Raw genomic sequence first — 21873 nt, forward strand, 5'->3', positions numbered from 1 at the left:
TTTGGTAAGGAGATAGCGAGCAAGAGAGAGATATTAGGTATTGGTAATTATAATTGGTTTATTAATTTTTGTATTTGTCAAACGTATACATGTTTATTTGATTTTATAAAATATATGTTTAAATTGTAATTGAAGGAAGAAGATATAGAAAAGGGTATTTGAAAAGAGGAGGGAGATGAGATCCATGGGGAAGAAGATAGAAAGAAAGAAATGATAATAAATGAATAAAAAGAAAGGAAATGGAAGGTAACATAGCATAGCATTGGTTTGTCCATATAGGATTTTTTTTTTTTCAAGTCCACACCTCCACCCAACCAAACAAACGCAAATTCACAATTGTAACGAGAACGTCAAAACCACTCATGCCACTTCTATCTCTGCTCTCCACTTGTACAACTCTTATTGGACATAACTTCCTTCTTTTCTTTTCTTTTCTTTTCTTCTTTTGGGTTTTGAAATTTTCACTCCCAAATTATCCAAAGTTTTCGTCGGAACAGAGACTTGGAATTATCTCGCAGGCAGTAGACTCCTTCTTTCTCCTCAGTGGGTAGAGAGAGAGAGCGAGAGAGCTTTACTCTCTTTTTTCTTTTCCTTTCCCCCCAACCCCTAACCCCCTTCTTCACCTTTTTATGTGTTTATAGAGATGCTTTGTTGTTCTGTTCAACTATGGAAATAAGAATCAAGTTCCAGACTCCAACTTAGATAACGACCTCTCCACCCCCATTCATTTTTCTTATTTTTCCTCTCTAATTTTGGCGTCAACTATAAGTTATTTTGTTTCTTTTTTCCTTCTTTCTTTCTTTCTTTCTTTCTTTCTTTCTTTCTTTCTTTTTTCTAGGGTTTCTTTGGAGGCTTTGAAATCAAGCAAAGCTGCGTCCATACTTTCAAACTACTGATTCCCAACAAAGTTTTAACCCTTAAACACACTCCCCGGATACTGGACCTATATTCTCTCGATTGCCCACTTAATTTAGTTTTTATTCCGAACCCATCGCCCGCCCGGGACCTTAAACACTCCTTTTTCTTTTCGTTTATGGCAAGCTTGAATCTACTACCATTTTGCTGCTCCGGATGCCTTCATAATTCATATACGTAACCCACTGCCCATGCTGTTTTCAACTGATTGCAAATCAGGAAACTCTGATTGATTCAACCATCTTATCTCTGGGTTTACTCTGTACACACTGTATCAGTATGAGGAATTCGGGATTAATTTGAGGCTGCAGTATGAGTTGTAACGAGAAAAATAGAGGGGTAAATGATAGGGAAACTGAGCTCCCAGTTTTGACCAAGCCACATCGGAAACCAGTCATCGAGAATGGATCCATAACGGCCCAACACTTGACCATCGATGATAATCTTCTTGTTGACCCAAAATTGCTATTTATTGGATCGAAGATTGGCGAGGGCGCTCACGGAAAGGTTTATGAAGGCAGGTCAGTGTGATTCTTTTCTCCCATGTATTTTTGTTTTCTGTTTGCCACTACTCTAAACATTCTGATGGTTTAAAAATAATGAATTGGCACTAACAATTTCCCTTATTCAGGTAACTTGTTGTCAGTATGAGTTTAATTTCATACGTACCTAACCTGCATATCTCATATGATTTTATTTAAATCTATTCCGTAAACAAATCTCTTGGAATCTGCACGTAATAGCTGTTTTGAGGAATTATTTGAAACATAAAGGTTAAATGCAACTGGAGGTGTCTGACTCTTACACTGAGCCTCTAGTCAAAGTGGTATGTGCTTCCTACAATAAAAATGTTCTGTTTCCTCGATCATGGAACAAATTGTGCAAACAAATTATAACCTTAGCTGAACTGTTCAAGAGCTTGAACATGAATGCCATGGAATTAAGCGTGTATTTGTTTTTAACGAGTTATTGTCATTTGCCACCAATTCTTGCTTGACATCTTCCACTTGTACACTAGAGTTGTACACTTATGAGAGGCTACTGGACTCTGTTAAGCGACTGAAGACTATTTGTTATTTTTGAAGGTACCGGGACCAAATTGTGGCCATTAAAGTTCTCCATCGAGGGAGTACTCCAGAAGAAAGAGCAGCACTTGAAAGTCGTTTTGCTCGTGAAGTAAATATGATGTCCCGAGTAAAACATGAAAATCTTGTCAAGGTGAGGAAATCAAGTTGAAGTGTGCCTGCATTTATTGAACTTATTCTTTAAAAAAAAATGTTTTTAGCGGTGGTTTTATACTTCCTTCTAAAGTCACATTCAATGATTTATATTTTTACCAAACATAGCAAGATATTTGCTTTGCAGTTCATTGGAGCTTGTAAAGAACCTCTAATGGTGATAGTCACAGAGCTATTACCAGGGATGTCACTCAGGAAGTATCTGATGAATAATCGTAAGCAACAGCTGGACCCTCGGATGGCCATTAACTTTGCTTTGGATGTTGCTCGTGCTATGGATTGTCTACATGCAAATGGGATTATACATAGAGATCTGAAACCTGGTATCCTCAGCCAATTCTACTTTGCTATTATAAACTAGAGAACATGTTAGTAGAACATTATGTGTTGTATAACTTGCAAACTCGTGAAGGTTCTCTGGTAGATTTGTTCTAACTGGCGAAATCTATTCTACATTCAACTTTGGTGTAGAGATGATATTTGGAGATTTCTCAATCATCTTGCTCCATCATCTTCTTTAATTTATGTTTTGTTTTCTAAATTCATGGATTTTTCTATTTGAAATTTGATTTATTGCTGAAGTGCAAACTTTGAGAAATAATGAGTTTTTCCATGGCATGAATTTTTGAAATATGATTATATTTAAATGTTTTTTTACTCTAATTAATTGGGCTACTGCTCCCTCTTGCTCTGTACGTTTTAATGTATTTGGACGTTGTTTATCATTGTTTCCAAATTCAAACGGGGATTTGCTTGTACCTTGCAATTGTATTTTGTTTTACTGGGCTTCTAACCATGTAAGTAGTATTATTATGCATGACTCCGAATTAGAATCAATAGGTATATGTACTGGTTTTATGGACATGTTCCAATACTTACATCGATAAAGGACTTGCAATGTAGATAATTTGTTGCTTACTGCAAATCAAAGGTCTGTGAAGCTTGCAGACTTTGGACTTGCTAGAGAAGAATCTGTGACTGAGATGATGACTGCAGAAACAGGGACTTACCGTTGGATGGCTCCTGAGGTGTTCTTCTTTATCCTCCTTGTTGCATATTTACCCTTTCATTTTCATAAACAATTCTTATATGCATGCCAATTTAATTTGTCTTACAAGTAAAAATGTGCTATATCGTGCTTCATTGATACTCATGGAATGGCACTGTTAACTTGTGTATATATAAAGGTCAAACTATTGGCATCTCAGAGATTTGTAACTAGTAAGCATTTTAAAATGGAGATTTTCAAAATTATCCAAAAGAGAGGACATTTTTTCAAAATGCATGGTATAAAAGGAATGCGAATTAGGGCTTTAAGTTTGTAGAAATGGCCCAAAGTTGTAAGAATCTTTTGCATCTTTAAAGTAACACGTCTCTCCCTCTTCTCCAAATCTGTGGTACCTAATATTCAATATGATGTATAATCTTGCTTTTTAATGGCTTGTTGAAATGTTTTCTGAGGATTACTTTATTGTTCATTGGCTTGTGAATGCAGCTTCTCTTGCTCAGTTACTTTCTGGGAGATGAAATTTTATTGGCCATCATGTCTGTCTTTGCAGTTGTATAGCACTGTGACATTGCGCCAGGGAGAGAAAAAGCATTACAACAACAAAGTTGACGTATACAGCTTTGGAATTGTCTTATGGGAGCTCTTGACCAACCGAATGCCATTTGAAGGGATGTCCAATTTGCAAGCTGCGTATGCGGCTGCTTTCAAGGTGCCAAAAGTTTCGTTTCTTTCTATTTTGTTTATTTTGGTTATTATCGCATATAATGCAACATTATGGGGCAGACTCCCGATTACTCCTGTCAACAAAAGGAAAAGAAAGAGGTGAAGGGGCTTTTTCACCACATCATTTCAGAAAATTTTCTTCAGTCATATTGTGTGGTACTTTTCCAAAATATCTCACCATTTGTTGCTGTGATGTGGTAATGCAGCAAGAGAGACCCAGTATTCCAGGCGACATACCTCCCGAGCTAGCATTTATAGTACAGTCGTGTTGGGTTGAAGATCCTAACATGAGGCCCAGCTTCAGCCAGATCATTCGCATGCTTAATGCTTATCTATTTACTCTCCCGCCTCCTTCACTGTCTTCACCGTCTTCACCAAAATCTGACACAACAGAGACAGCAACAACTAGCAATGGTGCTATTACTGAGTTCACTTCTCGTGCAAGAGGAAAGTTTGGATTCCTTCGCCAACTATTTGCTGCTAAGAGGGCTAAGAACTCGCAATAAGGGGTATAATTTTTGAATAGCTTGTTCTCTTTTCCACATGGAAGAGAAGCCATGCCTGTGGTAGTGTATAAATATATATTTTGACCTACCCGGATTGTAGGACTTAGAAGAGGGTGATAAGAATTAGGATGAAGGCTGTGCTGTGGAAAAGAGATGATGTCAACGGGGGACCCGTTGACCAAATAATAAACGAGAAAGAGAACTTCCAGAATTGTTTAGTTGATTTGGGTTGTAAAGGGAGGGGGGGTACATAGTCTTGTGACTTTTTTACTCTCATATTAACATTTACTCACTCAGGGTAAAAAAAAAAAAAAAAAAAAAAAAAAAAAAAAAAAAAAAAAAAAAAAAAAAAAAAAAAAAAAACAAAGAGGACTTTTCTTCAGAAATCTATTTACTCAATCAGGATATCATAATACATAAACCACAACTGAAAAGTTGACTAAACATCCGTTGTATATAGTTTTGTTCAAGGATTTCCATTTTCCAAAAAAGAAAAGAAAAGAAAAAAAGAAGCCCATGTTCTTCGGTTAATAAATAAATAAATGGATAGAATGCAATCTGGTGGCTTTTAAATTGGATTTAGTTGAGCCCTTGAGTAGAGTCCGTTACAAATGAAAAGCAATCAGTACGAGTGAAGATTGGAATATGGTTCTGACAGTTTCCATTTCCTAACATGATTCCTAAGCTTCACCGTCTCTCTTCCATTAAAGAACTGGAACAGGCCCAAGCTTTCATCGTCAAAGCCGGTTTCTTTAATCACATTCCTATAATGACGAAGCTAATTGCATTCTCCTCTCTTTCTCCATCAGGAAGTCTCCCTCGTGCTTATGCTCTCTTCCAAGAGACTTCCATGGACGATTCTTTCATTTGTAACACCATGATTCGGGCCTACTCCAATAGTGTTTTTCCCGTTAAAGCTTTGCTTATTTACAACCGTATGCAACGGATGGATGTTGATTCTGATCATTTCACCTACAATTTTGTGCTCAAAGCTTGTGCTACAGCTATCAAATGCACTGAAATGGACGATCAATGTTTTGGGCATGATATCATTTCTCGCAAGGGTGCTGAAATTCATGCACGCATCCTGAAATTGGGGTTTGATCAAGACCATCATGTCCAAAACTCATTGCTTCTAGTCTACTCTGGGCGTGGTTTGGTTGGTTTTGCTCGTTTGATTTTCAATGAGATGACTGTCAGAACTGCTGTATCCTGGAACATTATGATGTCCGCTTACAATCGAGTTCATGACTATAAGTCGGCGGATGTTCTTCTTGAATCGATGCCTCAGACAAATGCAGTTTCTTGGAATACCCTATTGGCACGATATATTAGGTTGAATAATCTTGTAGCAGCACGAAAAGTGTTTGAAGAAATGCCTGAGAGGGACGTTGTATCTTGGAATTCTATAATTGCCGGTTATGTAAAGGTCAAAGATTATAAGGGAGCTCTGGAGCTCTTCCATAGTATGAAACAGTGGAACATTCGTGCAACTGAAGTAACGTTTATCTCTATATTGGGTGCTTGTGCTGAACTGGGTGCACTGGAGACAGGGAAGAAAATCCACGAGTCCTTAAAAGAGAAGCATTACAAAATTGAAGGATATTTAGGTAATGCCATTGTAGATATGTACGCTAAATGCGGGGAACTGGCCTTAGCTTTGGAGGTATTCAATGAAATGGAGATGAAGCCTGTAAGTTGTTGGAATGCAATGATTATGGGTTTGGCAGTTCATGGTCACTGTGAGAAAGCCTTGGAGATGTTTGATTCGATGAAGGCAGAGGATGGTGATCACAAACCCAATCGGGTAACTTTCATTGCTCTTCTGATTGCCTGCAGTCACAAGGGTCTTGTGGCAGAAGGACGCCATTTTTTCAGTCTGATGGTTACCAAATACAAGATAATGCCGGATTTAAAGCACTATGGTTGCATGATTGACCTTCTTAGCAGATGGGGTTTTTTGGAAGAAGCCTATGTTATGATAAAAACTTGCCCTTTCAGTTCATGCTCTGTTCTATGGAGAACGTTGTTGGGTGGTTGTAGAGTGCACAGGCGTGTAGAATTGGGGGAAGAATCGTTCCGCAGACTTGCAGAGTTGGAGCCTGGGAAAGATGGAGATTATGTACTGTTGTCAAACATCTACGCCGAAGAAGAGCGGTGGGATGATGTGGAACGACTGAGAAAGGAGATGATTAGTTATGGAGTCTGTAAGAAAGCTGGATCGAGTCACGTTTAAACTCAATGGTCCAAGGGTTCAGCAAGGGAGGGAACTCCATGATGTTAGTGTTCATAATCCACCGGTGGATATTTAGTTGACCACGCTGTTTACTGTTTATACTGTTGATGGAGTTGGTGTGTTCATAATTTTCTGTTTCATTATTTTTTACACACTACACTTGCTTAGTTGCCTTCTCCTGCACTCTGCACATTACTGGAGTCATCATGGGGAGAAGGAAAAAAGGATTGAGATGGACCGTCAAGAATTGGGCCCTATTTAGGAATTTCTGATCTATAATTTTCAGTCAGTTCGTGGGGCTCAGCCCACTGCGTTTGTGACGAACTGTTACTTTATGGGTTTTTCTAGCTTTCCCCTTGAGCCCAACGCCAACACCACTTTCGTCTGTCAAACCACGTGGAAATGAGGCCGATTTGTCCAAAGTCTGTCAAACTAGGGCGGTGCTGGTGCATGTGTTGTTAGCTAATTGGTCCAATGTTAGAACTTAAAAAGAAACTTTGATGTTTGTATTATTTTTCTGATCCATCGGAAATTAGTTGCTTTCATATGAAATGTCGGTATATCAATATTTGTAGAAAGCAAAAGATAACGTTCTTAGCTTTCCCAGGGTCGATTGTAATTTAAATTTATTTCCAGGGAGCCAAGTACCCATCTTGTGAGTTGGGAAAATTCAAGAATTACACAAGGAGTCATCAAATTATTATTTGATGAGGTGGAAATAGGAGGTGTTAGAAAAGAGGGGTCATAGTCATAGTCATAGTCATAGCTATTACCTACCCAATTAATTGTGAATTGATGGAAATTGGTGAAATCTCACTGTTTATCCCAATGGCGTGGCGTAGGAGGGTGGATAGAGCAGTGTGGAAGGCTTGACTCTTCAGGGCTTCGCATTAAACATCCGAACCGCCCACCAAAAATTACCTCACTCAACCAAAATACTTACTTCACCAATTTCATCTTTCACTCTCTTCAGAACTAAAGGCATTCAGAGAAAATAGAAACCTGAACATTTAATTCCTTTTGTTACCCAATACTTTCATTTATCCAAATTTTACTAAATAGAAACCCAATTTTCATAAAATCTCAAAAAAATTCGAAAATAAAAACTTCTTCCTAAAATACACTAAACACAAACTAGTCAAAATAAAACAAATTTATTTAAACCTTTGAAACTTTTATATAGCACAAACCCTTAATACCTTCTTACTTTTCTATTTTTCTTTATTTTTCTCCTCTCTTCTTCAATACAAATTATATATATAAAAAAAATGCAGATTTTAGTGATGTATATTGACTCTATTAAGAATCAAAGAAAACAATGGAAGCACCCAAAGTTTTTGGGAAAAATATTTGTAATGAAGTTGTATGTTAATAGTTTAGTATTTTCTAATGGGACTTTGTTTTTTCAGAATTTTTGTGAAATTTTATGTTTTAATATAAACGGGTAAGTTTTTATTTTGGGTGTTAGAAAATTTTAGGTAAAATTTGAATAATTGAGAGGTATTTTTTTAATACTTTTTTAATTTGAATGATATTTATGGAACTTTTTCAATAATTCAAACGTATTTTTGAAATATAACTTTAATGGTTGGTTCAAAGTTAGGTATTTTTTACTTGCCTTTTTTAAGTTTAAAGAAGATTTTGAAGTCCAAAGTGTATTTCATGTCTATTAATAAAAGAAAATAGAGATATGTGTCAATCTTTGATATCCATCTCCATAATCATTCCAATCTTCTCTACGCTAAAGTTTTGTCCACTTTACTTCTCCCTCCACCCATTTATAATCAAAAATAGTTTTGAAATAATGTTAGATTTGAACCATAAGATATATCTTAATTATATTATTTTTGTGACAATTGTTTATATTGGCCATAACTCAAAAAAATATATATATATTGTGTGTGTGTGTGTGGTGTCGGTGGCCTTATGCAAGTGGTTAATATCGAAAAAGGCTAAGTTAAAATAGTAATTTTGGTATTGGTTGATTGAATTTTGGGAAAAAAGTTGGGTATGGATCTGTTCATCCAATTTTGCACAGTATTAATTGTATTTACCAATTTTATAGAAACTTTATGGTCCGGTGGAAAGTTGGATGCCTTTCTTTATAGTGTGCTTCAAGATGGACCTTGGTAAAAGAAACAAAACGCCATACTCCAACTATTAATGAAGGCCACACATTAAGCTATTTATATATATATTTATAGCAAATGTTGTATGAACAAGCCCAAGTTGTACTCATTACATTTAGGTAAATAATTGTAACAATAATAACTAAATAATGATAAAATAATTACATACATAGTACAAAGATTAGCAAAGAACCGAAAAAACCCATGTCCAATTACTATTTCAAAGACTTCTTTTTTACTTCCCAAAATTTAAACTAGATGTTATCACTAGTAAATTTCAATTTGAGAATGGGTTACTATCAAATATCTTATATATATTTGGCTATAGATTTTATTTATTTAACCAATTCTTAAAGAAAGACAAAGGACAAAAAAAGGCATTAATTGGGCTTCAGAAAACAAGTGACACGTGGTTGGGTGAGAATAGTAGGCCATGTCTTGACCACGTTGAGTTTGATGATAGCTATGCAGTGTGTCTGTCTTGGATTCATATCAATTTATTGGTCCGCTGAGGCCACGTGTTTCCCAATGTTTACTAATCTAGCTTACACTTACAGTATCTAGCTACTAAATTATCGACATTCTTCTTCAATATTCTTACTAATTGTTGATGGTTTAGATAAAAATTAAATTATGTCCAATTCCCATAGTTAAAATTAAAAAGAAGAAGAAGAAGAAGAAAAAGGGCAGCATTTAATACAAAGGGTAAAGTATGGGAATTGGAAAAGTAAGTCATAATGAAAGGCGAAGGGGGGGATGGGTCCAGTGTGGGGAGTGAAGTGAAGACTCACAACTACCACCAACTCCTTTTGTCCGGGTTAGCGTCATAAATGCATGGAGTGTGCAGTGATGAGTGGGCTATATAAAGACGGCAACCAGAAGGGGTTTAATCCACAGAGCGAGTGAGAGAGGTAGAGAAAAGCAAGTAATTGGATTTGTGGAGGGAGTAAGCAGCAGCAGTAGAGCTCGGAAAATAAAAGCAAAACAAAAAGAAATGGAAATGAAGTTGAAGGGTTTGATGATTGTGGGGATTGTGATGATGTGTATGGTAGTGCTGGGTGAAGCGGCTGTGACGTGCGGGTCAGTGGCTACTGCAATGGGGCCATGCATCCCATATTTGAGAAGCCCATCAGCGTCCGTTCCAGCAGGATGTTGTAGTGGGATTAGGAGCCTCAACGGCCAAGCCGCCACCACTGCCGATCGCCGCACCGCTTGCAACTGCTTGAAGAGCGCTGCAAAATCCATCTCCGGCATCAACTATAAAGCTGCCGCTGGCCTTCCCGGCAAGTGTGGTGTCAGTATTTCTTACCCGATCAGCCCCAACACCGACTGCAGCAGGTATCTACCTGTTTATTTATCTATCTATCTATCTATCTATCTATTTCTAATTCTTTTCTATTATATTCTAGCTAATTCCCTTAGCTTGATTCTGGTTCTTAATTTATAATTTGTTTGATTGCAGGGTGAACTAAATAAATGGTAATCATAATCATCCTCCACCGCATGCATCTACTGCCTCACTATTATAATTATAATTATTATATTAGTGGTCTCGGTAGCTTAATTAGCTTAGCTAAATACCCAATATAATAAACAGCATGGGGCTACCTTGTTGTTTGGATATCCATGCTTTTTCTTTTTTCTTCTACTACGTCTACTGTGGTGTGTGTGTGAGTATGAGATTCCAATGATTTCTATCATTGCGAATTCCAAATTATCAATTATCAATTTAATAAAAAAATTTCCTCATTTTCTACTACTACTCTTACTCTACTCTACTCTCTCTGTGTCCATATCGATCGTTTCAATACTTTCTGACTAACCACATAACAAAATGACGTAAACACAAACAAAACTCCAAATCCCACCTGGCGGCCTCTCCAACACTTTTCATTACTTCCTGACCCTTTGAATTTTTGTAAAAAAATTAATATACAAGCTAAGCTAGTTTTGAAGTATATATATATATACCTCTTCGGACATCTATTAATAGTATCCCAATTCCCCTTCATATTAAAAGCATGTATTTTAGATAATAATTAAGAATATATACATATACCTAACTGTTAACCTTAAAAAAAATCTTAAATCTATCAAAGCTGATCTTTATCCAAATTGGTTGAACAAAAGACCATATATGTTTGTTTTGTAAAAGTATGTTTGCACATATGTATATAGAAATACTTTGATAAACATAGTCGTTGTTTAGTAATATTTGTACTTAGTAAATGATTTTTACTCAAAATTCATTTACCACAATTTGTAACTAATTACAAGATCAAAATAGAATACAAAGACACTTTTAAATATAACAAATTATGTCAAAAGTATTAACTATGATATATCATAGTGTGATAGAATTGTAAAATTTATATCTAATCTTTAAAATCAATCGATAATAGGCCATATTTTGGTAAAAGTCAAGCAATGATAAAATAATATGTCATTAATGGAGTTTAACATATGTGGATATCACTAAATTTTAAATTATACAATTATTATTTTAAAGAGGTACTAGAATAAAACCCAAAAGTTCATGTACCATGATGTTTAATTTAAACATCTATCACTTAATCCTTGTAGGGGATTCTTACTCAACGTAACCTATATATATATATATACAGACCCAAGCTTGTTTTATTGGTTTTTTGCATTATTGGGTGTCACATGGTCATGAGCCGTAGCATCGGCATCAAAACCAAAGAGTCAATTTTTTCATTAAATTTTGGACTCATATTTTTAATTAAATTAAAACAGCATCAACAACTTAATCAGACGCATCAATTTTTTCTGGAAACAGAAGCTGGTTAGTGGGTTTTAGTTGCCATTATTGATTATAATGAAATTGAGCTCAACTAACACCAAATTTGTGTCCTTTCCAAATCATACACTTATTGTCCTCAATAAATGAATCTTTTCTATGGCCTAAAACCACACAGCTCCTCTTATTGTGCAAATTGATTTTGAGATACAGAACACCATACTATTGAATATTTAGATGATAGATATATATATATACATGATATATAGATGGACTCCTTCCCCATATAATATCTATATAAGAGATTAATTAAAAGTTAAGGCTATGTGCCACTGTAAAATAGTAGTATACCTCATTTCTTTCTTTATGTTTTTTTCACTAGCTAGGTTGCACCATCGTGAGCATTAAGGTTAATAAGTTATTTTTCAACTTATATGATAAAATGATAATGTTGGGACAACCTTTCACAATATTCCTTTAATTTGGTTAGTAAACACATGAATGGACCTCTAAATCCATTAAATAATGGTAAGAGAGACATCCATTATAAATCCCCATTAAATAATGATTAAATTTTAAATATAGAAGGGTTTTGATTATTGGGAAAACTAGGTAGACATGTTGTTGAGGCTGATTCTAAGTATATACTATACTTGTTTTATTTACGCCCTGTCCCCTTACCTGTTACCTTGTATTTAAAAAATTATATACACACAGTTATTGGGTCTTTTATTCATTTTATGATCTTATTAAAAGAAATGGCCAACTTAAAAAATGGAGAGCACCTACCGATTCTTTTTGTTTCTTTCTTTACACAAGAGGAAAGAAATTAGTGGAATGAAAATAATATAGATGATGATGATGATGATGATGATGATGATGATGATGATGATGATGATGATGATGATGATGATGATGATGATGATGATGATGATGATGATGATGATGATGATGATGATGATGATGATGATGATGATGATGATGATGATGATGATGATGATGATGATGATGATGATGATATATGTAGGTTTAGTTTAAAGCTTTTTTTTAACTATGATAATGAAATCTCTGATAAGATGCAGCGCACTCGGATTTGGTGTATCTCTGAATAAGTGCTTCTTTTAATTAAAAGAAAAGAAAAGAAAAAGAAAAAATCATACCAAACCCAACCAACACCTGATCTCACCCTTCTCATTCTCCAGCAGAATCTGAAAAATAAGGATATATTTTGGTTACACCTACATGCATTATGATTCACAACTCTGATCTACATCCCTCATTCTCACCACTCACCACTCACCATTCACCATTACCTCTGCTGTCTACCTAATCAAAACTGAAGTGACTCCTTCTCCACCAATTGCATTTTGCCATCTACAACTAACCACATTTCCCAAAATCTGATTAATAATCATATTACATATTGCGCAAAAACAAAAATCAACTACGTGTCCCCACTCTCTCATATTTCTTGCCCACGGTTTCTCACTAACTTCATCATCTAACTTACCTCCAAAAGTTTTTCTATTTTATCTTTTAAATAACAACCAGGTTGCTACAAAGCAATCAATAAACACATGCTAATTTTAGTTTACAACGATGGATCAAAAACTACGACGGGGGCTTACGGAAGCGCAGGGGAACAGGACGAGCAATTGGTCTAATTATGTGGGAGAAATTAATTTCGATGTGCACATGACACTAACACTGGCGGCTTTATTATGTTTACTCATTGGAGCGGTTGGAGTGAACTCTATAGTACGCTGCTTTTTGCGATGTAGGTATAGCTTTGAGACGGAGAGGGCAGAGGAGGACGCTAGCGCACAGGGGCTTAAGAAGCAAGAACTCGCTCTGATTCCGATTGGGGTCTATGGAAGTGATGCAAATATTAAGAGCACAGATTGCGCAATTTGCCTTGCCCAGTTCGAGGTGGGCGACAAGCTCAGAATGTTGCCCATTTGCAACCATGGATTCCACCTCACATGCATTGATACTTGGCTCTTGTCTAATTTCTCTTGCCCCAATTGCCGCCAATCCGTCAAACCCCCTCATACTTCACCCCACATTGTTGTGATCATAGACAGTGTAAATTAGACAATCCATGCATCCACCGCGTTGTGTGGACGACTCTTTATGTATTGGTATCTCTGTATAATTTTTGTGTTTACTGAGGCTGAACATACTTTCTTGAGGTATACTATTTTTTTCAAGTCAAAAGAAAATTAATGAAATAAGAGACGGCAATTCATGTAGACATGCTCAATCGACACAAGTGGGAGAGAAAAAAATGGGGTTAACCAATCAAGGTTTGGTTGGATAATTACACTCGAATTCATATCATATACTTGGTGACACTTAAGATTGGGTTGAGCGGGCCGATTAGTCCCAAATGGGCCGATCGTCCAAATGGGCCCATACTGTATGAGTTTAGGTCAGGAAGTAATAGGATGATGCTTTCATTTCAGTGAGCGGTGTCATGTGTTGCAATGGCGATAGGTCATCGGCGGTCATTCAAAATCAGCGTTCATGCCAAGATCTGTAACCTTTATATCAAGCTGAAGGCCACTCTGAAACTTCCTTCCGGGAAATTCCAACGCCTCCTAAAGCTTGATAAACTACTCATCGAAGTGGATTCCAAATCCGAATCTCGGGTCCTCGTTCAACGGCGACGGACTTTGAAATCTCGAATGCTCAGCTTCGTCAAGAAGCATTTGGGGCGTTGCCGATCTAAAATCCCACATTCTGAATCTAAATATCAATCTTGGCATGTTGGCCATCAGGTACGGAATCAATCATGGGACGAGGAGTTTTCATTCAATTTATAGGTTTTTTTATTTATTTTTGTGTGTAAAAAAAAATTATTGATGATTGTAGATTGGTGTGGGATTTGGTTATCTGGTTGCACTCAAGACACAAATTGGGCTTGCAAATGCGGTTGGTTCCAGCTTCAGCTCCATTATATGGGTTTACCTGTGTGTATTTGTTATATGGCTCCAGAAATGTAAGTACCTTTGGGCAGTGCTATTGCTAGTTCCTCTGTTTCCTCTCTTACTCTTCCAATTGGATACATTTGTACATCTTTTACATTTACGCCACTTTTTCTAAAATATTTCTTTTTCTTCCTTATTCTATTTTTCTCTTTTATCCAAATTCATCTCCCTATTTTTTTTAATTTATTATATTATCTAAACCAACCATTTACATGAAAACTATTTTCGAAACAAATTATTTATAGTTTTTTTTTTTTTTTTTAACGTTTTCCAACAAATTCTTGCATTGAAGGTGATCCAATCTCGACAAACTCAAGTTGTTTCAGAAGAATTCTGCTCCGTCGTCGTCCCCAGCATAGGAACGATTCACTTGTGAATGCAATAGTTTACCACACCACGGGACATATACCCAAATTAATAATAATAAATTTACAAATATTTAGTCACATCAACGTCTCCTTATTTTCTTTCCCACTTACCCAACTAACACTTCAGTATGAATTTCTTGAGATTGGATGAAGAATAAAAAACAAACAAATTACGTTAAAATGTTTAATTACTTTTCCTCCCATCTCAAATTTTTTGTTGTTTTCTATCCCTGAATCGATTTGAAGTTTTCATCATTGTTCTGAATAAATACATCTTATATTACCGAATCAAAAGAAATGGAAGGAGACAGGCTCCGCGCCGAAGCATAAACATATATACATACATATATATATATATATATATATATATATATATATATATATATATATATATATATATATATAAATATTGATTTATTTACTTATTTAATAATATGTAAAAGTGTGAAAAAAAAAAACTTATTTTCATATTCTTTCTTTCCACTTTTTTTTCTATTTCATTTCTTAGAAAATGCATGCAATATATTGTATCTTGATTTGTGATTTGTAAATTTTTCTTAAAAAATATGTTGTTGTGTCTTAAAATGTGTAATTGAATTTCTAAATGCATCTCATAATAATTAAATTTTTATTTTTGTAAATAATTAGAATTTGACATTTTGAATTGTTTTACATAAGAAAATATCGAAAATAAAACAACATTGAAAAGGTAATACATTTCAAGAAAATGCGAATTGGAAAATGATACTAAACTTTAAAAAAAAAATAGGGAAAATTTTACGGGAATCCCCACCCTGTTTTCGTGGGAAAATTGGTGGAGATGGGGAATGGGATAGGGGGCGGGGACGGGGAGTAGCATCCCGACCCACCCCCTTCTAGATATCTCTACTTGGGTGGATTACAAATAATAAATAAAAATAGATTAAATAGGTATTAATATGTAATAAAATTATAAGAAAAAGGATATGGAGAAAAATACAAGAAAGAAAGAAGAGAGATTGAAATGGCTAGGAGAATTTAAATTTAAATCAAAACATATCTTCTTGATATTCTTATCTGGGTACACGTCTAGATACTATAAAAAAGAGAACAAAAATATAAAAAATGAAATAGTCTATATATTATTTTGAAATAAAAATTTGTGTAAATGTTTATAAATTAATAATTTATTTTATATGTGAAAAACTATGAGTTAAATTATGTAATATAATCCTCTATCAAAATGAATTTGAGTGAATGGTATCAAAACTTATGGTTTTGAACAATAACAAAATGTTATAATAGTGGAGTGGATACGTAAGGGATGATGTGCTCACCTCAAAAAGCATTAGATACAAAACAAGTATATTAACATCACATCTTGAGTTCAATGGCTTGAATTCAATGTTTTCTATAATGCCAGATGTTAAAATCAACCGAAAGGGTTGTACCTTGTATCGGAGGTTAGTTCAATTAGAATCTGATAGAACTGAATCAATCGAGAAGGTTGTGTTTCAAATATTTTACACTATTATATGAAAACTACAAGGGATAGAAATATATTCTTGCTATTTAAGTCCGGACCAACTTTTCATTTGGTTAATAAATTTTAGCATGTCATGCTTTGGATCTTTAAATTATGAGCTTACATTTTATTTAGCCTGTTGTTTTAAAATTTTAAGTTTTTAATCTTGAATTTTAAGTTTCGTCCCTATTGGATCCAAGAATTTCAAGTTTTACACTTGTGACCTTAATTGTTCGTTTATATTCACCTCATCATCGGTGCACTAATCAATTAATTTAAAAGAATTAAATCAATTCCATTGTTTTTTTTATCACTATTAAATTTATTTAAAAATTAAAACTAAGTATTTTAAATTTAAATTAATTAATTGAAGTCAATTTTACATTAGAATTGCCGCATTAATAAAAATTGAGAGCAAATAGTTGGATTATAAATTTTAGAAATGAGAGAAAAAACTATATTTGGAGAAAAAAGTAAAATAATATCGTAGGAAGCATATGGGACAAGTAGTGCACAATTATACTTGGATTCAAATGGATTAGACGTGAAGTATAGATTATTTTAGTTATTATAGTATGTATTTAGTGCATAAAATATTTTTAATTTGATACTAAAATAACAAATAAAAAAAAATAAAAAATATAAATATCATAAATTAGTTGGTAATAAATAGTTGTGAGAGTGTTAGATAATATTTTGGTAGAAAAGGTATAGAAAAAAAAGAAAAGAAAAAATTTTAGAAATGTTTAGGTTGATTTGAAAATGTGGATAGAGGAATATTTATCAGATGTTTAGGGTGGTGGGGGGAAAGGGAGATGGGGAAAGAATAGGAAGAGAAGAGGAAGGTGATGGAGGGTGGGACCCAGTTGGCATTCCCCAAATTGGCTTTAGCTTGGCCGCCCATGATCATGCCAAACGGCGCTGTGCTTACTACTCTCTCTCCCCTCCCCTCCTACTAATTTTTTTAATAATAAATAATTATTCAACTACGTCGGTGGGTCCCGCTAACGTGGGTCTCTCCACACCCAGTGATCCAGCGGCCAAGATTTATAGTCAAACACCAACCTATATATCTCCACTCCATTGGTGTCTTACAACAACAAAACTCTTTCTTTCTTTATTTTATTTTTCTTATTAAAATAATAATTCTCATTACTATTCTAATATTATTATAAAAGTTTCAAATATCAACGATTTTCCAACTTTGACTGGGGGGATGTCACCTCAATCGAGGCGTACTTGGGTTGTTTAATTGAAATACGCAGAATTTGCATTATCTATTTTACCCAATTGCCCTCCTCATTTGTATTTATTTTTCCTGGTAAAAGGAAGTTTGGGTTTTAATTGTAAATAAAATAATTAATTAAATCCGGGTAGGTTTGACTACTGCTCACTGGGCTCCATCTCTCTATCTTCTCTATGTTTCATTCATAATCATAATACTATTGGATTCCTATCGTCTTTTTCTCCCTTTTCCTTTCCCTCTCAAACTATCTCTATTCTATCTATCTATTTCTCTTCTTCCCTTCCTAATTTTGACTTCTTTCACCCTTTCGTTTCCTCATCTTCCTCACTCCCTATTGCATCACTCTGTCATTTCCAGGTTTGTTTTTCTTCTCTTCTAATTCATTCCACCTTCACCTATGCCTCTTTTTTTTTTTTTTTCTTTTTTTTTTTCAAAAAATTCATCATGCTTTCTGCTATCTTAGGGTTCTAATTCTCCCTTTTTCCTTTTATCTTCTTCTTCTTCTTCTTCTCCCTCTCTATTACTTTCTTTGAGATTTTGGTTGTAATTATTTTCTCCAAACTAAACACAGTCTTGTTGTGGATCTGACCTGCTTTCTGCCACAATATATAGGACTGGGAAGCCATTTTTTTTTTTTAATTATTTTTAATTTTCTTCCCCGTTTTCTCAGACTGCCAGATCCCTTTTATTTTAACAATAAGACGGATTTGGATGATTAGATTGCAGTTCATCAAACAATTTCATTTTCTCATCATTGCATCCACTTCCTTGATCATTGCAATAGATTCGTAGATTCATTCCCACAAAAGGAGACGCTCAATGTGCATGTTTAGTTATGTTCCTTTGGAGTTTTGCTGCATCGAAATGCTAAAAAATATTTATCCAATTTGAGATTATTAGCGGTATTAATTCTGATGATCTCACCTACGTCAGTTTTTTACCACTGCATTTGGCTTTTCCTTTTGCAGATTAATACAGAAAGCCTAACATTTCTATTCAGCCTTTGAAAAGAGAAAAGAGGAAAAGAAGATGCCCTGTTTCACTGTTTGGAAGACTAAAAAGAAAAGGCCCGATCAGCCTGTTTACGTTAAACCTGTTAATACTAAGGAGGAGCACTTGCCAGCCATGCTCCCTGAGCCCCAACTTGAAACTAGATCTTTGCAATCTGCACCACCAAGTTTTAGAACCCGAGTAAAACCTATTCAACCAGTTAATAATAAAGTATCCAGCAATAGAGCAAGGGCATTATCTGCTCCCTCGTATCTTGATGCCGCCGAACAGGATGCTCTTGGAGCAATAGATTATGATGCACATGATGAACCAAAGCTTTATACTGGATTGAATAAAGAACATAAATCCTCAGGTCCACAACCACTTCCCCTTCCTTCACCTCAGGCTACTGCTTCTTTGAAGATTTCAGGAAGCTTTAAATCCGTGGCTTCCAGTTCCAGTGGACCATTATATTCGTCCGGACCCTTGCCACTGCCTCCTACGGGATCACTCCGCAACTTCTCATTTGAAGAAGTATCGGCTGCATGCCATCATTTTTCTTCTGATCGGTGCATTTCAGAAGGTCTCTCATCCTTTATTTACAAGGCTTCTTTTGGAGACGATTCTTCTAGCTTAAGAAAGTTTGAGGCCACTGTTTCGCGTCTTTATTCATCAAATCAGGTACTACAGTTAGTTACTTTATTTGGATGAACTCGATATAATCAGCTAAGTTGCTTTTGACATTAAATAAACTATTTGCTTATATAAATTTCATATTGGTTGCGAGGTTTTTAATTTTTCTGGAAGTTTTTTTCTTTTTCTGGTTTGATGTCTTTTCATATTGTTTGCTTTCTTCTTAAATCCTACTTGGTACACCGGACACGATGTCTATTTTTCCATTTTAATGTGCATTTATTCATCTCTCTTATTTGTATGGGGGTTACTTGTTTAAGTATTAGGGTGACTTAAATTTGTTTAGAGATAGGCAGTGGCAGCTCATATTGGTTTTGTTTGGTACCCATTTTGCCAATTAGTATAGGTTAAGTACAAATTTGATTCTTATGTTTTGGAAAAGGTTAGAATTTAGTCCTTATGATTTGATACAATCTCATATATTCATACGAGGGTTTTATCAAACCATAAGGCTAAATTCTAACTTTTTCCAAAACACCAAATTTGCAATTTAACCTTCATTTATCATTTTATGGATGCTGTTATCATTGCCTTCTATAAAGGAACATTTGACACATTGAATCTCCAGAAATCCATGATTTTCTTTGTATAAACTGGCCTTTCAAGCATGAACTGAGACTCTAGGGTTCCAACTACGCAAGCAGAACGTAGATTTAGCCTTACGAGCTATATGTGCAGAAAGAATGGGGATTAAGACGTTTGATTTAACCTCTGCAAACTGGTTTCCAGTTACAGCCTCGACTAACTATGAAGTGACTGTGCTTACCCAGGGATTAAGGGAATTTGTCAATGAAGTCAACACGCTGGCCTCTTTAGAACATCCTAACCTCTGTAAACTACTGGGCTTCCATGCACGCGATGGCTCTGAACAGAGGATGTTGGTGTATGAAAGGCTATTTCATGGAAGCTTGGACAGGCTTCTATATTCGAGGTCTGAAGGACCCCTCATTGACTGGAATTCAAGAATGAAAATTGCATTATGTGCTGCCCAAGGTCTGGCTTTCTTACACGAAGAAGGACCTTTCCAGGTGATTAAACTTGTCTGTCTTATTCATGTACTTGACATGAGATGTGCTTCACTTGGCTTATGTCTTATTTGGATGGGACTTCGTATCCACAGGCAATGTACAATGAATTTTCGACTGCCAACATACAGATTGACAAAGACTTCAGTGCAAAACTTTCTGGATATGGTTGTGTTGGACATATTCCCGATTCAGAGATATCCAACAATTCAGTGGTTAGTCAACTGAAATTGGTGATTGGCACTTTCTTCTTCTTTCTTGTGCATGAACTAGTCATATCTCAGCGGGCCAGCACGAGAGATATCTAATAATTCACACACGCCTGTGTGTGCATTATTTCTATATCTTCTTGTATATGATATGTTAGCATGGTTTATGTTATCTTAAACTCCGGCTCCTTTTATTGTATGATGATTAATAGGTGGCAGCGTAAATGACCTTTTACTTCGGTGATATATGCAGATTGGTGCAAGTCTATCTGTGGAAACCTTGGAGAGAGGGTTGCTTACTCCTAAGAGCAATGTCTGGAGTTTTGGAATTGTTCTTCTGGAACTACTTACCGGTAGGAGGAATCTCGATAACCGTCATCCTAAGGAAGAGCGGAACTTAGTTAAATGGAGCCGGCCTTTCCTCACTGATGATTGTCGACTATCCCTGATTATGGATCCCCAGCTAAAAGGACGCTTCCCATCTAAAGCATCAAGGATAGTGGCTGACATAGCACAAAGATGTCTTCTGAAGGAACCATCTGAAAGGCCCACGATGAGAACAATTGTTGAACGTCTTAGCAGCATACAAGACGTAAAGTACTCCTGTCGTTTTCCTTTGCAAGAACCTGCATCATTTTCTGGAAAACAGATTTCAAGGTCTCCGAGCCTTAATGGCATCATCACCCCAGCGCCCAGGTTGAGTTTCTCACCTTCACCTCCTTCAGGTGCACGGCTGTCTGTTTCTCCATCTTCATCTAGGCGAACCATGCCATTAACTCTTCCACCACGTGCTTGTTCCTCGCACTCACTTGAGGAGCTTGACAGACAGGGAAGCCGAAAATCATCGTCATCGGCCTTTCGGCGAACAGGGGTTGAAGGATTTTGATTGTGTATAGAAACTTTTTTCTTAAAATATATATATATACTTATTTTCCAACTTTTTTGGTCATTCAAATGAATACATAAAGGATAAATGCAACCCCTCGTGTTGTAGTAGAAGAAAAGGTTCTAGTTATGTAGATATAATTGAGTTATGGTGGGATTGGGAAAATGCCATATTACATAGATCTGGTTCGCTTCATACCACCTCCTTCGGCCTGTGTCTTATTCCTACCCTTCTCTAACGTGCACAATAAACTCGTTAATTTGAATTGTTTGAACACTACCAACATTTGTGTTGTCCACTCCTTAGACCCATGTCTTATGCCTATGCTTCATTGAGGGCTAACCCGCACAGTTGTTTGGTAAGAGATGAATATTCAAATCTATAGTCAGCTGAAAATGAAATGAAATGAAAATAAATTGAAATTTTGATTTATTTAAGTGGCACC

The 21873-nt window shown here is 35.6% G+C and overlaps 6 protein-coding genes across 9 annotated transcripts; all 6 read left to right on the plus strand.

The window, feature by feature from the left end:
• Positions 1-397: 397 nt before the first annotated feature.
• Positions 398-4602, plus strand: LOC103486233 (serine/threonine-protein kinase STY13). Of its 2 annotated transcripts, XM_051084287.1 has the most exons (7): positions 455-1436; positions 2001-2133; positions 2281-2476; positions 3057-3181; positions 3713-3871; positions 3946-3984; positions 4092-4602. In XM_051084287.1, exons 1-7 carry the CDS (start codon positions 1228-1230, stop codon positions 4389-4391), a joined length of 1161 nt encoding a protein of 386 aa, XP_050940244.1. In that variant the 5' UTR covers positions 455-1227; the 3' UTR covers positions 4392-4602. The 2 variants fall into 2 exon arrangements, with proteins under 2 accessions (XP_008442327.1, XP_050940244.1); XM_008444105.3 differs by lacking the exon at positions 3946-3984 and having other exon boundaries at positions 398-1436.
• Positions 4603-4696: 94 nt separating this feature from the next.
• LOC103486232 (pentatricopeptide repeat-containing protein At5g15300-like) lies at positions 4697-7179 on the plus strand. The gene has a single exon (XM_008444103.3). It carries the CDS (start codon positions 5065-5067, stop codon positions 6625-6627), a length of 1563 nt encoding a protein of 520 aa, XP_008442325.1. The 5' UTR covers positions 4697-5064; the 3' UTR covers positions 6628-7179.
• A 2475-nt stretch (positions 7180-9654) lies between these two features.
• LOC103486230 (non-specific lipid-transfer protein 1-like) lies at positions 9655-10515 on the plus strand. 2 transcript variants are annotated; one of them, XM_051084288.1, is made up of 2 exons: positions 9655-10090; positions 10219-10515. In XM_051084288.1, the coding sequence occupies exons 1-2, from the start codon at positions 9751-9753 to the stop codon at positions 10221-10223; spliced, it is 345 nt and encodes a 114-aa protein (XP_050940245.1). In that variant the 5' UTR covers positions 9655-9750; the 3' UTR covers positions 10224-10515. The 2 variants fall into 2 exon arrangements, with proteins under 2 accessions (XP_050940245.1, XP_008442324.1); XM_008444102.3 differs by having other exon boundaries at positions 9751-10094.
• Positions 10516-11254: 739 nt separating this feature from the next.
• Positions 11255-15063, plus strand: LOC103486229 (uncharacterized). The gene is made up of 3 exons (XM_051084289.1): positions 11255-14297; positions 14392-14518; positions 14800-15063. The coding sequence occupies exons 1-3, from the start codon at positions 14004-14006 to the stop codon at positions 15024-15026; spliced, it is 648 nt and encodes a 215-aa protein (XP_050940246.1). The 5' UTR covers positions 11255-14003; the 3' UTR covers positions 15027-15063.
• LOC103487125 (RING-H2 finger protein ATL74-like) lies at positions 13117-13611 on the plus strand. The gene has a single exon (XM_008445346.1). It carries the CDS (start codon positions 13117-13119, stop codon positions 13609-13611), a length of 495 nt encoding a protein of 164 aa, XP_008443568.1.
• Positions 15064-17814: 2751 nt separating the features above from the next.
• On the plus strand, positions 17815-21628 carry LOC103486228 (probable serine/threonine-protein kinase PBL11). Of its 2 annotated transcripts, none has more exons than XM_008444099.3 (5): positions 17815-17982; positions 18594-19296; positions 20079-20336; positions 20429-20566; positions 20796-21628. In XM_008444099.3, exons 2-5 carry the CDS (start codon positions 18655-18657, stop codon positions 21426-21428), a joined length of 1671 nt encoding a protein of 556 aa, XP_008442321.1. In that variant the 5' UTR covers positions 17815-17982; positions 18594-18654; the 3' UTR covers positions 21429-21628. The 2 variants fall into 2 exon arrangements, with proteins under 2 accessions (XP_008442321.1, XP_008442322.1); XM_008444100.3 differs by having other exon boundaries at positions 20429-20548.
• Positions 21629-21873: the final 245 nt, after the last annotated feature.

Source organism: Cucumis melo, chromosome 4 (assembly GCF_025177605.1).
Source record: "Cucumis melo cultivar AY chromosome 4, USDA_Cmelo_AY_1.0, whole genome shotgun sequence".
NCBI lineage: Eukaryota > Viridiplantae > Streptophyta > Magnoliopsida > Cucurbitales > Cucurbitaceae > Cucumis > Cucumis melo.

Bases quoted from the DNA above. Each gene is read 5' to 3' on its own strand.
- LOC103486233 (XM_051084287.1), top strand. From the start codon at position 1,228: ATGAGTTGTAACGAGAAAAATAGAGGGGTAAATGATAGGGAAACTGAG. The intron at 1,437-2,000 runs GTCAGTGTGATT...TTATTTTTGAAG, and splicing joins GGAAAGGTTTATGAAGGCAG to GTACCGGGACCAAATTGTGG. The intron at 2,477-3,056 runs GTATCCTCAGCC...CTTGCAATGTAG, and splicing joins ACATAGAGATCTGAAACCTG to ATAATTTGTTGCTTACTGCA.
- LOC103486232 (XM_008444103.3), top strand. From the start codon at position 5,065: ATGATTCCTAAGCTTCACCGTCTCTCTTCCATTAAAGAACTGGAACAG.
- LOC103486230 (XM_008444102.3), top strand. From the start codon at position 9,751: ATGGAAATGAAGTTGAAGGGTTTGATGATTGTGGGGATTGTGATGATG.
- LOC103487125 (XM_008445346.1), top strand. From the start codon at position 13,117: ATGGATCAAAAACTACGACGGGGGCTTACGGAAGCGCAGGGGAACAGG.
- LOC103486229 (XM_051084289.1), top strand. From the start codon at position 14,004: ATGGCGATAGGTCATCGGCGGTCATTCAAAATCAGCGTTCATGCCAAG. The intron at 14,298-14,391 runs GTACGGAATCAA...TGATGATTGTAG, and splicing joins CTTGGCATGTTGGCCATCAG to ATTGGTGTGGGATTTGGTTA. The intron at 14,519-14,799 runs GTAAGTACCTTT...CTTGCATTGAAG, and splicing joins TGTTATATGGCTCCAGAAAT to GTGATCCAATCTCGACAAAC.
- LOC103486228 (XM_008444099.3), top strand. From the start codon at position 18,655: ATGCCCTGTTTCACTGTTTGGAAGACTAAAAAGAAAAGGCCCGATCAG. The intron at 20,337-20,428 runs GTGATTAAACTT...TCGTATCCACAG, and splicing joins ACGAAGAAGGACCTTTCCAG to GCAATGTACAATGAATTTTC. The intron at 20,567-20,795 runs GTGATTGGCACT...TGATATATGCAG, and splicing joins TGGTTAGTCAACTGAAATTG to ATTGGTGCAAGTCTATCTGT.